Source organism: Mobula birostris, chromosome 6 (genome assembly GCF_030028105.1).
Source record: "Mobula birostris isolate sMobBir1 chromosome 6, sMobBir1.hap1, whole genome shotgun sequence".
In the NCBI taxonomy this organism is placed as follows: Eukaryota; Metazoa; Chordata; class Chondrichthyes; order Myliobatiformes; family Myliobatidae; genus Mobula; species Mobula birostris.
In genome coordinates, this window is record NC_092375.1 from 49,945,002 (window position 1) to 49,961,356 (window position 16,355).

General features: G+C 43.0%; 1 protein-coding gene across 1 annotated transcript in view; it reads right to left on the reverse strand.

Annotated features, from left to right (window-relative positions):
- The window catches only part of atp6ap2 (ATPase H+ transporting accessory protein 2), a 56,167-nt gene that overhangs the window by 19,009 nt on the left and 20,803 nt on the right, over positions 1–16,355 (reverse strand). The window contains exons 4-5 of the mRNA XM_072260471.1: positions 7,018–7,113; positions 6,170–6,307 (exon numbers count right to left, since the gene is read on the reverse strand). Coding sequence (XP_072116572.1) covers positions 6,170–6,307; positions 7,018–7,113 — 234 coding nt within the window. The remainder of the gene's footprint in view (positions 1–6,169; positions 6,308–7,017; positions 7,114–16,355) is intronic.

The following is a 16,355-nucleotide window of genomic DNA, read 5'->3' on the forward strand; positions in this document are numbered from 1 at the left end:
AAACAGGCCTCGCCAATGTTTTGTACAACTCCAATATGACATCCCATCTCCTGTACTCAATACTTTGATTTATGAGGGCCAATATGCCAAAAGCTGTCTTTACAACCCTATTGACCTGTGACACCACTTTCAGTGAATTATGTACCTATATTCCCAGATCCCTTCCTTCTACTGCACGTTCACTATGCAAGGATTACTTACCCTGGTTGGTCCTATCGAAGTGCAACGCACTTGTATGCATTAAATTCCATTTTTCAGCACATTTTTCCAGCTGGTCCAGATACAGCTGCAAGCCATGGTAGTCTTCCTCACTGTTCACTATACCCCATTCACGGTGTCATCCACAAATTTGCTGATCCAGTTAACCACATTATCATTCAGATTGTTGATACAGATGACAAACAACAATGGAGCCAGCACCAATCCTTGTGAGAATCCACTAGTCACAAGCCTCTGGTCAGAAAGACAGCCATCTACTACTGCTCTCTGGCCTCTCCCACAAAGCCAATGTCTAATCCGATTTACTACTTCATTTGGAATGCCGAGCGATTGAACCTTCATGACCAATCTCCCTTGCGGAACTGTGTCAAATGCCTTGCTGAAGTCCATGTAGATAACATCCACTGCCTTGCTTTCATCAACCTTCCTGGTAACTCTCAAAAAACTATAAAATTGGTTGCACATGACCTACCAAGCACGAAGCCATGCTGACTATCCTTAATCAGTCATCGTCTATTCAAATACTCAATATTAGAATATATTCCAATAACTTTCCCACTGGCCTATAATCTCCTAGTTTATTTTTAAAGCCTTTCTTAAAACAGCAGAACAACATTGGCCATCCTCCAAACCTTCCATCACTTCACCTGTCACTAAGGATGATTTAAATATCTCTGCTAGGGCCGCGATAATTTCAGCCCTTGCCTCCCACAAGGTTCAAGGAAAGACCTTGTCAGGCCCTGGGGATTTATCCACCTTAATTTGCCTCAACAGTCAACACAACCCACTATGTAATCTATATAGAGAGTCCATGAAGTAGATGTTGTTTTGCCTGACTGCTACAGATTCTTGCATCACTGGATGCAAAGTGTTCACCTATAAAAACTTCTGTCATCTGCGCTGCCTCATTCCCTAATAGCAAATCAAGTATGGCTCACTCTCTCAATGGGACTTCTAGTACTGATTAAGAAAACTTTCCTGAACACATATGACAAACTCAGTCCATCTAGTCCTTTTGCAGTATGCGAGTCACAGTCAATATATGGAAAGTTCAGATCACCTACTATAACAATTTTGTTTCTTGCAACAGTCTGCGATCTCTCCACAAATTTGGCATTAATCATGCAAACACTCACATTTTTATTTAGTACATTTATAGGTTAAAATTTGTATAACCTGGAATAGGCCAGCTTACTGATAGCATAGATCTGATGTCAGTGTGTTTGAATGAGCAAATTCTCACCTTTGATTGTCAGTTCTTTATGGGATGCTTTCTTGTAGGTTAATCAGAAGCACAACACTTTACCGTGGACTGCATATTTTAGAGTGAAAGGCCATTTGATCCACTGAGTCCATGCTAAATGTGTCATCTGCCTTGCTAGTCCCAATATTCTGTTTGGCCCATATCCCTTCATGTACCTATCCAAATGCTTTTTAAAAGAATGCTATTGTTACACACACACAGACACAGAGCTGAAGGAATGCAACTCTGTTGTTTGCCCTCTTCCTCTTTTTCAGATTTATTTTAAGATTGAGGACATGCAGTCCTCTTTTATTGTTATTTAGTAATGCATGCATTATGATACAATGTTTCTCCAGAATGATATAACAGAAACACAAGACAAACCGACTGAAAAACTGACAAAAACCACATAACATATAGTTACAACAGTGCAAAGCAATACTGTAATTTGATAAAGAACAGACCATGGGCACGGTAGAAAGTCTCGAAGTCTCTCGAAAGTCCCATCATCTCACGCAGATGGTGAACCTCCAGCGCCGCAAACTTGCTGATGCGGCATCCTGGAAGCACCTGACCACAGTCCGACTCTGAGTCTGTCCGAAAACTCCGAGCCTCCAACCAGCTCTCCAACACCGAGCACCATCTCTGCCGAGCGCTTCGACCCCGGCCCCGGCAACAGGCAATAGGCAAAGCCAAGGATTTGGGGCCTCCCCCCCCGGAGATCCTCAATCGCACAGTAGCAGCGGCAGCGAAGCGGGCATTTCAGAAGTTTCTCCAGGTGTTCCTCCATGCTTCTCATGGCTGTCTCCATCAAACCAGGATTGAGCACAGCCCCTAGTTAACACATACGATATCATTTGGAACAGCTATGCGCACTGCGTCGTGCCGCCATCTTCTCCTCCCTCTTCAATCCAGATGGAAGTTCTTGGCCTAAAAAATGTTCATTTTGCTTCATAGATACCACCTAACCTGCCAAGTTGCTTGTGTGTGTTGCCTGTGGACCTTCAGCACCTAAACAACCTCAATGTTTCCACTGTTCCTGCCTCAGTCTCATCTAGCAGCCCATTCCATATACTTGCCATCTTCTGTGTAGAAAAGTTGCCCCTCAGGTCACTTAATTTTTTTTCTCCCACCTTAAAACTATGCTCATTAACTTTAGTCTTCCCCTACAACATGTTACAAATAGAATGCTGTTTGAGAGCCACCCACTGCATGGTACTCTTTCCTGAAAAAATGTTAAGACCAAGTAAACTTGGCAGATATTCTAATACAGATTTCAAAATTGCTCTTCAAAACATTACTCAAGAATGAAACATTATATTTAAGAGGAACAGTGAATTAAAGCTCAGGCTAGAGGATGCAGGCTGCTTCATCATTTTTGGACAGGATGCATGGAGGGTAGAAAAGCAGAAAAAAAATCTTGCAGGCACTGCCCCATCAACCTACCATGCAAGTGATGAAAGATGCCTTCAAACAATGATTATTCATTAATAAACTGCTCACTGATTTGCAATTTGTTTTCTGCTTCAGGTCAGGTACAAATGTTGAAAGAGCTAAATTCTAGAAAAGCAGAGTCCTATTCACAGGAAAAGGCATCAAGAAGCCCAATTAAAATAGAGCACAATGGGATTTAAACAGGTAAACACTCCTCTGGCACGATCCTTCACTAAAGAGAATACAGATGATTGAGGCCAATCAACTCCTTTCCTGTTTATCAGGAAGCTATTCATTCGTGGCTGAATCAACTAGGTATCTGTCTATAGGCCTCTGTCTGATGTAGTCTATTCAGTGTATCCATAAAGAACTTGGATCCAATTAAAATGCTCGAATATACCAACTTTCTATTCAGCAAAAGGTAGCATAAACTCAAAATCACTTCATTAAGAAACACTCAAGTTCATAGCCACCACATAAGCCACAGTAGCGTAGCAGTTAGCATGCTATTGCAGCTCACGGCATTATACTTCAGAGTTCAATTTGGTGCCATCTGCAAGGAGTCCATACATCCTCCCCATGGAATGCTCCAGTTTCCTCCCACTATCCAAAGACCTATCAGTCAGTAGGTTAATTGGCCATTGTAAACTGTTCTGTGATGGGTTAGGGTTAAATCATGGGTTGCTGGGCGGTATGGCTTGAAGGGCTAGCAAGAACTATTCATGCTGTATCACTAACTCCGTGCTGGATAGCAAAATAAATAAGATAGCACAAACAGAAGAAATCTGCAGATACTGGCAATCTGAGCAACACATACAAAATGCTGGAGGAACTCAGCAGGCCAGGCAGCATCTATGGAAAAAAGTACAGTCAACGTCTTGGGCTGAAACCCTTCAGCAGGACTGCAGAAAACAGGCTGAGGAGTAGATTTAAAAGGTGGGGCGAGGGGAGAGAGAAACACAAGGTAATAGACGAAACCTGGAGGAGGGATGAAGTACAGAGCTGGGAAGTTGATTAGTGAGATGAGGTTAGAGAGGGAAAAGGAGATGGCATATGGGGGGGTGGTGGGGGGGGTGGCAGGAGGACATTACCGAAAGTTTGGGAGATCGACGTTCATGCCCATCAGGTTGGAGGCTACCCAAATGGAATACAAGGTGCTGTTCCTCCAACCTAAGTGTGGCCTCATCACGACAGCGTAGGTGGTCACGGATGGACATATCAGAATCAGAATGGGAATGGGAAGTGCAATTAAAATAGGTGGCCATTGAGAGATCGCACTTGTTCTGGTGGACGGAGCGTAGATGCTCAGCGAAGCGGACTCCCAATCTATATTGGGTCTCACCGATGAGCAGGAGGCCACACTGCAAGCACTGAACACCGTAAATGACCCCCAACAGATGTACAGGTGAAGTGTCGCTTCACCTGGAAGTACTGTTTAGGGCCCAGGATGGTGGTGAGGGAGAAGGTGTAGGGGCAGGTGTAGCACATGTTCCACTTCCACTTGCAAGGATAAGTGGCAGGAGGGAGATCAGTGGGGAGGGAGGAATGAACAAGGGAGTTATGTCGGGAGCGATCCTTGCAGAAAGTGGGGGGGGGGGTGGTTGGAGAAGGGAAGGACGTGCTTGGTGGTGGGACCCCATTGGAGGTGGCGGAAGTTTCGGAGAATTATGTGCTGGATGCGGAGGCTGGTAGAGTCGTAGGTGAGAACAAGAGGAACTCTATCTCTGGTAGGGTGGCGGAAGGATGGGGTAAAAGCAGATGTGCGTGCGTGAAATGAAAGAGATGCAGTTGAGGGCAGCGTTGATGGAGGAGGAAGGGAAGCCCCTTTCTTTGAAAAAGGAGGACATCTCCTTCGTTCTAGAATGAAAAGCCTCATCCTGAGAGCAGATGCAGCAATGACAGAGGAATTGAGAGAAGGGGTGGTGTTTTTACAAGTACTAGGGTGAGACAAGGTGCAGTTTAGGTAGCTGTGGGAGTCCGTGAATTTGTAATAGACATCAGTGGATAAGCTGTCTCCAAAGACAGAGACAGTGAGATCGAGAAAGGAAAGACAGGTTTCAGAAATGGACTGTGTGAATTTGAGGGCAGGGTGGAAGTTGGAGGTAAAGTGGATGAAGTTGAAGAGTTCAACATTGGTGCAGGAAGCAACAACAACGCAGACGTCGATGTAGCATAGGAAAAGTACAGGATGGTCACCAGTGTAGGCTTGGAACATAGACTGTTCCACGTAGCCGACAAACAGTCAGGCACAGCTGGGACCCATGCGAGTGCCCATGGCTACCCCTCTTGTTTGAAGGAAGTGGGAGGAGCCAAAGGAAAAATTATTGAGTGCGAGAACAAGTTCTGCTAGGCGGAGGAGAGTGGTGGCAGAGGGGAACTGGTTAGATCTGGTAGCCAGAAAAATAAAATACCAAAAAAACATTCAATGTCAAAGCTTAGAAAGAACAATTTGTATTTTATGTGAAAGGTTCTAAGTTTATTTGGGTTCCCATTGAAGTAACACAGATTTTATTGAACCCAGCATGCATTCGACTATGTTACTCAAATCTAGATGCAGCATTTTTGCTTGCCTGACTGCATATGCCCCACCTTACAAAAGAGCATGCTTATTTGTCTGGGTCCAAGGAGCTTTAGGAAGGCTTCCTATATTACATCAGTTCTGGTGTTTACTTGAAGCTGCAGAGCTGAGAGGCAAACAGCAGTATTAAGGGTTCTCCTATGCAGATCACCAAGAACTATGCTGCACTTAAGAGTGTGCCTTGCAAAACTACAGTAAAACTTAACTTTCTTCCCAACTACTTGGAAATCCTGATGGTTCAGTATCAGGTACACTAAATGAGGTTTGCTGTCCTCCTCTTCGGCTTAATAGGCCCAATGGGTTCATGAGAAAATATAACACTAACATCTTGTAAAAATGTGAATTTCAATTATGTTAGGATATTATTTGGGACTAATATCTGATGGTATGGAAAAATCTGCTAGTGTGGCACCAAAGTTCCTAGCAAAAACACGGAGATTATGTTGAGCAACACACAAAGTTCAGGAGGAACTCAGCAAGTCAGGCAGCATCGATGGAGGGAATAAATAGTTGACGCTTCAGGCAGAGACCCTTCATCAAAAGCAGAAAGGAAGGGGAAAGAAGTACAAGCTGGCAGGTAATAGGTGAAACCAGGCCAGAGGGGAAGCGGGTAGTTTGGGGTGGGGGGTGGAAAGAGAAGGAGCATGGTAGATTATCTGAGTTTTACGAATGCTAGATCAAGATTCCCTACTTACCTCATTATTTTTATTCAGAGAATTAGAAGGCAACAAACTCAAAACAGAGTTATCCTGGTACAAACGGTTTCTCATCTGTCGTAATGTCACAGGTAGATCTTCAAAAATGCTATTTGCCTTCCCAACCATGTATAGTCTCTAAAACAATAAAGAATCTGTCAATCTTTTGATTATTCAGTTTCACAAACAAAACCTGAATTAAGAATCTCGATATTTAAATAAATTCTGTTACATACTCAGACACTGGTGAGGGAGATGAGGAAAAAAAATTAAATAGTGAAAATTAGAGAAAATCAGAGAAAATCATGAATGCTTGGAAACTGAATTCAATTGAGAGCAAGATTATCTATATTCTCCGGAACAAATGCGGACCTCCAGGGACAAGTCTGTTTGGTCATCAGCTCCTGTTGCACTTAAACTGATGTTCTTTACTTCTTAACTCATTTTTGCAGCCTGAGAGTAAAGTGCACAGGCTGAACTGCCCAATCCACCAGACACTAATTTTGGGGGAAGCAGCTGTTGGTTAACAGCCATAACAATTCAACAGTGTCATTTACTATTGTCTCACATTAGCAGGGATGGCCTTGCTTGACAGAGATCCTAATATAGATAACAGTTAGCTCACAGGGAGCTCATCTGTTATTCAACCAGTCACCATTTGATTTATTTTAACTGGGCATTTACACCCCCACCCTTACCGAGGGTAGTCCAGTTTGGGACAACATTTCAGTTGTCAATGTGAATATGAAAAAGATTGTACTGATTACAAGGTAGCAGCCAGGAGTCCAATAATTACCCAACCAGATCCTGCATAGTACCATACATTTAAAAAAAACCTGATCACTCACCTCTTCACTGGGGGTTAGCTGCAGGATCACTGGTGCTTCTTCAGAGAACATTGAGTGGATAGAATTTGAAACACTGTCCAAAGTGAAAGGGACAGGCTGCAATAAAACAAATCAACTAAGTTAAAACATTGAAGTGAGTGAAATTACATGTTATGGAAGAGATCATTTAATCATCTTGCCCTTCCTGTATTTTTCACTCCTGTCCCCAGTAAAAATCATTAAAATATTTAGCTGAACATATAAGGTAGAAATATCAATGGAGTGTAGTAGCCAAAGAATTTATTTGTTATTTATACATGGGATACAATATTCCAGTGCTAGTGTTATTGTTCATTGTTAAGTTACAGTTGGAAAGAGACTAACTGATCTCTAACATGGCTTTCATTCTACCCAAATGTGAACTTATCAAAAAAGGAAAATGGAAGTAGTGATTTGTTGCAGCCCAGAGATTAACAGTATTAAGGAAAATGAATATCAGAAATATTTCCTCCTATCTGAAACATGTCTATGGCAGATGCCATCACACTGGCCCTACACTCATCTTTGGAGAATTTGTACAGTGAAGGCACCAATGTTAAAATATTGTTTATTAACTCCAGACCCCCCTTCAATACTATAATTTCAAGCAAGCTCATCACAAAACTCCAAGACCCAGGAGTCAAATTCTCCATGTGCAACTGGATCCTTGGCTTTGTGACCAACAGACCACAATTAATAAGGATAAGGAGCAAAAGCTCAACCGCAATTATTCTCAACACTGCTGCTCTACAAGGTTGCATGCTTAGCCACCTAATCTACTCTCTATAGAATTATGACCCCATGGCCAGATCTCTTGTAACTTCACCTACAAGTTTGCAGGTGATACCACCACAGTGGGCCAAATCTCAAATAACAAGTCAGAATACAGCAAGGAGATACAGAGATGACATTTCCCTCAATGTCAGCAATCTCAATGTCTGCTCAATCTCTTCAGGAAGAAGGGTGGTCCACATGCTTCTGTCTACATCAACAGTGCTGAGCTCGAGAGCTTTAAGTTCCTAGCAGTGAACAAAACCAACATGTCTTGGTCCAACCTTGTAAACATCACAGCTAAGAAAGCCCACCAATACCTCTACTTCCTCAGGAGGCTAAGGAAATTTGGCATGTCTCCACTGACACCAATTTTTTTTTTAAAAAAAAAACAATGCACATATAAAGCATTCTACCTGGGAACATAATGGTTTGGTATGATTTGCCTATTTCATTAGAAACTGCAGAGAGTTATGGACAAAGCTCAGCACATCACAGAAACCAGCGTCCCCTCCAGGGACACTGCCTGTGTTTCTTGCTGCATCAGTGAAGCAGCCGGCATAATCAAAGAGCCCACCTACCCCAGACATTTTTCTCCCCTCTCCCATCAGGCAGAAGATACAAAAGTCTAAAAGTATAAACCACCAGGCTCAAGGATAGCTTCTACCCCACTGTTCTTGAATTGTTCCCTAGTATAAAATGGACTCAACTTCAATCTACCTCATTATGATCCTGCAACTTATTGTCTACCTGCATTATACTTTGTGTAGCTGTTACACTTTATTCTGCTTTCTGTTACTGTTTTATTTTGTTCTAAATAAAGGCATCCGTTAGTCTTGCGAGACCATGGATCTGCGCCTGGAAAGTCTTTACTCTCCAGGGCGCAGGCCTGGGCAAGGTTGTATGGAAGACCAGCAGTTGCCCATGCTCCAAGTCTCCCCTCTCCACAACACCAATGTTGTCTAAGGGAAGGGCATTAGGACCCATACAGCTTGGCACCAGTGTCGTCACAGAGCGATGTGTGATTAAGTGCCTTGCTCAAGGACACAACACGTTCCCTCGGCTGGGGCTTGAACTCACGACCTTCAGGTAGCTAGTCCAATGCCTTAATCACTTGGCCACGTGTCCACTACTTCAATATATAATTGAAGGATATTTAGTTTATCCAACAATTTGAATTTAAAAGAAATGCTTTTCTGGAAGTTCCACGTTACCTCCTAAATTTGTTAAAGTAGTATGCACTCCTTCAATCCTAAGGGAATAACTACTCCCATTTTTTAAACTCAAAATTAAAAACTGCAGATGCTGAAAATCTAAAAATGAAAAATGATGCTGGAAAACTGAAAAAATACACAGACAAAAGAAACAGTTAATATTTCAAAGTTCCATTCACCTATTTTCATCACATTCCAATGCTGGTCAGGGAGAGAGTGAAATATCATAGAAATGTGCAGGAAATTGCAATTGATTATTCAAATTGGCATAAATTTAATATGACATTTGACTTCTAGTATTGCTACTATTTGATTGTCTGAATTTTGACAAGTTCAGAACACACACAATTAGCTATAAGGAGTGTCCCTGAACCAGAAAAAGCAAACTAATCTGCAAGTCTTGTGGCGATATCCTACCTCAGACCAGAGAAAGTGTATTCCTAATTGTGACATGAATTGAAGAGTTTTAATGGACATGAAAAATTCACAATAGGAAATCAATGTTATATGCCAATTTAGGCTTAATCTGTTTCATTCCCATGTAGCTGAAGTCCAACAATTTGCAAATAATTAGCCCTTTAGGCGTTAATAAACATGACAAAAGCAAATGTAGGAAAACAGGTAGATGACAGGCACTCAAGTAGGAAAATTTCAGACTACATTTCTTCAGTCAGAAACATTCAATTTTGGACTTGTGTTGTTATAATGCTCCTGCAATGCAATTCAGAATGTTTTTACCTCAAGGCTGCACACAATTGCAAACTGTTAATATCATGAATTTCAAACTCCATTTAAGCAGAGAACAACATCCATAGTTGGGATAGGTGAAAGACTATTCACATCAAGATGAACTTCAATGAGGTACTTCTTAGGAAGTCAAGGAACTGAATTCAGATCAGCTAAACAAATTAATTTAAAGACTGGCAATAGTAATATTTGAGGGCAATCCAATCCGGCAATAGGGGTGTGACCAGGAAATATTCCTTCAGTCATCTAGCAGATTCAGTTGTATGCTAGAATGTCTTTGTTGTATCCTTTAAAACAGGGGTCCCCAACCCTTTTTTGCACTGTGGACCGGTTTATTATTGACAATATTCTTGCGGACCCGGGGGGAGGGGGGGGGGTAGGGTTGCCAACTGACAAAAGTAGCAGTCAAATACGTTGTGTTTACCTCGTGAAAGACTACAATGACCACGAAGCCTTGCACGGGCACCAGTGCACATGCGTGACTCGCTTATGCAAGTACCTGCCGATTTTTTTCTACAGATCGTTTTTAGCAATTCTGTTCGGGGGGGGGGGAGAGAAGAGTAATCACGATCGGAATATAGGTGATAAGTGGCTAATACACTCAATTTTGTTTCTAAAAGGGTTTATCTAACCAATTTAATATTAAACACAGCGCATATTTTCCACACATGAACATAATGATGTCAATTATCAGGGGAGCTTGAAGTAAGTGTTGAACGAACTTCCAGTAGAAGTGGTAGAGGCAGGTTCGATATTATTATTTAAAGTTAAATTGGATAGGTATATGGACAGGAAAGGAATGGAGGGTTATGGGCTGAGTGCAGGTCGGTGGGACTAGCTGAGAGTAGCATTCCGCTCGGACCAGCTGGGCAGAGATGGCCTGTTTCCATGCTGTAATTGTTATATGGTTATATCAGTCACTTACAAGTCAATAGCATCATAACATCTTAAGTAACGTTTGGATATTAAACACACGGCACATATTTCCCCATATGAACATATAAAATCATTGCAACACACCAATATTGCTGAATCAGTGGGAGCCCTGGGCTTGTTTCCCTGCAACAAGACGGTCCTATTGAGGGGTGATGGGAGACAGTGATACTCGAAGAGGGTTCCTTATGTCCGGTCTATTCCGCAATTTAGTTTTCATTGCATTCATTGCAGAGATATGTTATGGAAGCAACGTATTCAGTGCTTTCGTGGCTATCCCTGGATATTCAGCCTTGACTTTGATCCAGAATGCTGGCAGAGGTGTTATGTCAAACATACTTTTCAGCCCGCCGTCATTTGCAAGCTCGAGGAGTTGATCTCCTTCCCGCGCTGACATGGATGACACGCGGGTAATGACCTCACGTGCGTTGAAGCTCAACAGTGGCCGTGACAGGGAATTGGGAAAGGTGCAGCTGACTCATATTGCCAAATCATATTGGTTCCTCGCAGCCCGGTAGCACATGCTTTGTGGCCCGGTGGTTGGGGACCGCTGCTTTAAAAGACAAATTGATAAACAGACATTTCCAGACTAAATTCCAAGTTGCATATGAAAATCAAGTACAGGTTTCCCCCGCCATCCGAAGGTACAGCGTTCCTATGAAACTGTTCGTAAGCCGAAATATCGTAAAGCCAAGAAGCAATTACCATTTATATGGGAAAATTTTGTGAGCGTTCGCAGACCCAAAAATAACCTACCAAATCATGCCAAATAACACATAAAACCTAAAATAACAGTAACATATAGTAAAAGCAGGAATGATATGATAAATACATAGCCTATATAAAGTAGAAATACTTCTCTACAACGATTGCCTGCACAGATCTCCGTAGCGAAAATCTCACGCAAGCGCTCTCGGCAGAAAATCTCACGCAAGTGCTGTTGGCATAAACACGCTCTCCAGTAACCTTTAAACTATGAAGCTGCCAAATCTACTAAATAACACGTAAAAATACACAGCCTATATAAAGTAGAAATAATGTATGTACAGTGTAGTATCAACTACCGGAATTGGGAAAACAGCGCCGAGCACACTGATGATGGTGTGTTAGACTGAGTCGTCACAGGTTGGGTGGTGCAATGGCCCACACGCTCCGGGCCGCTGACCCGATACATTGCCGTGAAGAACGCAGCGGTAGCCAGGAGGCACACAGCACATCTTTAAGAAAAAAGCCGAAATATGCTAATTAATTAGGTGCCGCCTAGCACGTAATTGTCGGCCCAGATCAGAGGCGATGCAATCGGCAATCGCCTCTGATCTGCGCCGACATTTACACGCCGGGCAGCACCTAATTAAATAACACACATAAAAGTTGCTGGTGAACGCAGCAGGCCAGGCAGCATCTCTAGGAAGAGGTGCAGTTGACGTTTCAGGCCGAGACCCTTCGTCAGGACTAACTAAAGGAAGAGTGAGTAAGGGATTTGAAAGTTGGAGGGGGAGGGGGAGATCCAAAATGATAGGAGAATACAGGAGGGGGAGGGATGGAGCCAAGAGCTGGACAGGTGATAGGCAAAAGGAATACGAGAGGATCATGGGACAGGAGGTCCAGGAAGAAAGACAAGGAGGGTGGGGGGGGGGACCCAAAGGATGGGCAAGGGGTATATTCAGAGGGACAGAAGGAGAAAAAGGAGAGTGAGAGAAAGAATGTGTGTATAAAAATAAGTAACAGATGGGGTACGAGGGGGAGGTGGGGCACTAGCGGAAGTTAGAGAAGTCGATGTTCATGCCATCAGGTTGCTCAGCAAAGCGGTCTCCCAGTCTGCGTCGGGTCTCGCCAATATATAAAAGGCCACATCGGGAGCACCTGACGCAGTATATCACCCCAGCCGACTCTCAGGTGAAGTGTTGCCTCACCTGGAAGGACTGTTTGGGGCCCTGAATGGTGGTAAGGGAGGAAGTGTAAGGGCATGTGTAGCACTTGTTCCGCTTACACGGATAAGTGCCAGGAGGGAGATCAGTGGGGAGGGATGGGTGGGGGGGGGGGGGGGGGGGGGAGGAGAGAGAGACACAGACTGGGAGACCGCTTTGCTGAACACCTACGCTCTGTCCGCCAGAGAAAGCAGGATCTCCCAGTGGCCACACATTTTAATTCCACATCCCATTCCCATTCTGACATGTCTATCCACAGCCTCCTCTACTGTAAAGATGAAGCCATACTCAGGTTGGAGGAACAACACCTTATATTCCGTCTGGGTAGCCTCCAACCTGATGGCATGAACATCGACTTCTCTAACTTCCGTTAGGCCCCACCTCCCCCTCGTACCCCATCTGTTACTTATTTTTATGCACACATTCTTTCTCTCACTCTCCTTTTTCTCCCTCTGTCCCTCTGAATATACCTCTTGCCCATCCTCTGGGTCCCCCCCCACCCTCCTTGTCTTTCTTCCCAGACCTCCTGTCCCATGATCCTCTCGTATCCCCTTTTGCCTATCACCTGTCCAGCTCTTGGCTCCATCCCTCCCCCTCCTGTCTTCTCCTATCATTTTGGATCTCCCCCTCCAACTTTCAAATCCCTTACTCACTCTTCCTTCAGTTAGTCCTGACGAAGGGTCTCGGCCTGAAACGTCGACTGCACCTCTTCCTAGAGATGCTGCCTGGCCTGCTGCGTTCACCAGCAACTTTTATGTGTGTTGCTTGAATTTCCAGCATCTGCAGAATTCCTGTTGTTTACCTAATTAATTAGCATGTTTATTTCGGCTTTTTTCTTATTGGTACAGTATCTGTCCGGGGCCCAGGTGTTGGGGTGGTGGGACATGGGGGTGTCATCTCATCGTCGATCAGGGCAGGCAGCTCATCTTCTCCTATGACTGCCCACCTCGATGTCGAAGATCGAGGTTCGTCGTCTGCTGTGGCTGATGTGGAAGGCTTGCTTGACTGCTGAGCCTCACACATTTTTCTATCATACAGTTGTTTGTAAGCACTCAAACCATCCTGCAAATATCCCCTAAACCTACGTACCCTTTCAAAATTAAAGTCGTACTTTATCATTGCAGCGAAAATCTCACGCAGTTGCTTCATGTTCAGTTCGCTACTGCATTCGGTTTTGATTGTTATCCTTTCCTCTTCCAATTGCATCAGCTCTTCATCTATCAGTTCTTGGTCATGGGATGCCAAAACCTCTTCAACATCATCTTCGTCAACTTCCACAAGCCAAACTCATTTTGTCCTTACTTCGTTCACCACGATTGAAATGCTTAATTATGTCTAATTTTACACTACGTGTAATGCCCTTACTCTCTCAGGCTTTTCTGACACCTTAGAACTCATCTTGCTAAAGGCTGCTCAATGCAACGTGTTAAAGCAATGCCGTTCCGAATCCGGGGGAGACCGGCTGCTCAGGGCGCGCGCTGATTTTTTCGCGAGCTGATTTTTATCACACGCTGCCTTTCTTCGTAACAGTGAAAACACCTTCTGAAAGCGAAAACAGGGTACTAATGTAGGTCTTTCGTAACAGTGAGGTTTCGTAAAGCAAACGTTCGAAAAGTGGGGGACACCTGTATTAATGCAATGTAATGGTCAGAATATTTTCTAGAGCAACGTTTCCCCAACTGTTTTGGGTTACTGCCCCTTGGCTCCCAGACCACATCCCAACACCCTTTTCTCCCTATTACATAAAAATTATAAAGATTATTGATTTATGATGCACAGTGAAAGAAAATAGTAACTGCAAATTCAAAGCTGTGACAAATAAATGCAAAAATTGACCATTTAAAGCTATAAAATTGATTACAGTAAAAATTATTTTCAATTTTAGAGCATACATTACTCCAACTATTCACCATTTCATTGCGTTTTCACCTTTTAATGAGATGGAGGAGCTTGGTGCAGTGATATCAGTTTCTCAACATCAAGCAAAATGTTATTCAGATGGAGTCTCAGATTCCTATGTTCAGTAATCTGCAGGCTGTCGCACTGCTTTGTAGGAAGCTAGACAACTGCATGGAAATGCCTATCCACTAAATATGTTAGAAAGGCAATAAAGAACATCTTGACTCTTTCCACCCCACTCCCCACAGTGCAGGATATTATTCAGAGACTTCTTTCTGCAACCAGAAGTCTTAATATATTTTTGACTCTCGGCTTCAGCTCAAAATCATTTTGTAGCAAGATCAGTTCTTCCTCCATCCTTCCTGTTAATTCCTCATTACAAATGTTCAGGAATGGATTTATGACCCAATCTGGAATATGGATCCAGAGAAGATTCTGAAATCTCTGACATGACTTTATGCAGCTCACCCACTTTAAGATCATTACCTGGTATTCTTTCTTCTCTTTCTTTCTCTTCCAACTCAGAGGCTTAGAAATTGGAAAGGTTGTGACAGCTAATGGTGTAGTTAAATAGGGTTAACTTGGACAGAAATGTAGCGACAACTAATTTGACTTGATTCACATCATCTCCTTGCAACTGAAGATTGATTTCATTTAGCTTTATGAATAATTTGCACAAATAAGCAATATCATGCCTAATATTCTAGAGTTGATCACTGAATGAAGCATTCAAGTCTCCAAAGAATTTTCAGTTTCAAAAAACACATGGAAGTGTTTCAGGCAATTTGCTTTTGAGAGCTATCTGACTTGTGTGCAAAAGCAAACATTCCAGCTATACATCATTCTCAATACAAAGCTCTCAAAATAGTCAAGAATTGAGAGCATGGGATTTGATTTTAGTGATAACTGATCACTTCGGTTTTCTTGCGACAAGACGTTAGACTATCTATAAGATAGGAGCAGAATTAAGCCACTGGGCCCATCGAATCTGCTCCGCCATTCCATCATGGTTCATTTATTATTCCTCTCAACCAGTTCTCCTGCTTTCTCCATAACCTTTAATATCCCAACCAACCAAGAACCTATCAACTTCCACTTTAAATGTATGCAATGACTTAGCCTCCATAGCCATCCGTGGCAATGAAGCTGACAGATACACCACCCTCTGGTTAAAGAAATTCTTTTCTAAATGGAGGCCTCTCGTCTGATGCTGTGCACTCTGATCCAAGACTCATCCACTATAAGAAACATCCTCTCCACATTCACTCTATCCAGGCCTTTCATTATTCAGTAGGTTTCAATGTTCTTCTAAACTCAAGTACAGGACCAAATCCGTCAAATGTTCCTCATACACCAACCCTTTCATTCCTGAAATCATTCTCATGAACCTCCTCGAGACCCTCTCCATTGCCAGCACATCTTCTCTTAGATCTGGGGCCCGACACTGCTCACAATATTTCAAGTGTGGTCTGACCAATGCCTTATAAAGCCTCAGCATTTCATCCTTGTTTTTATATTCTAGTCCTTTCAAAATTAATGCTAACATTGCATTTTCTTTTCTTACCACCAACTCAATTTACAAGTTAACCTATAGGGGTGCACAAGGACTCCCAAGTCCCTTTACTTCTCTGATTTTTGAATTTCGTCCCAGTTTAGAAAATACCTACCGCCACTTTGCCCATTCTCCTAATCTGTCCAACTAATTATGCAGACCCTCTGCTTCCTCAATACCACCTGCCCCTCTATCCATCTTTGTATCATGTGCAAACCTGGCTACAAAGCCTTCAATTCTGACATCCAAATTGTTGACACACACAACGCAAAAAGT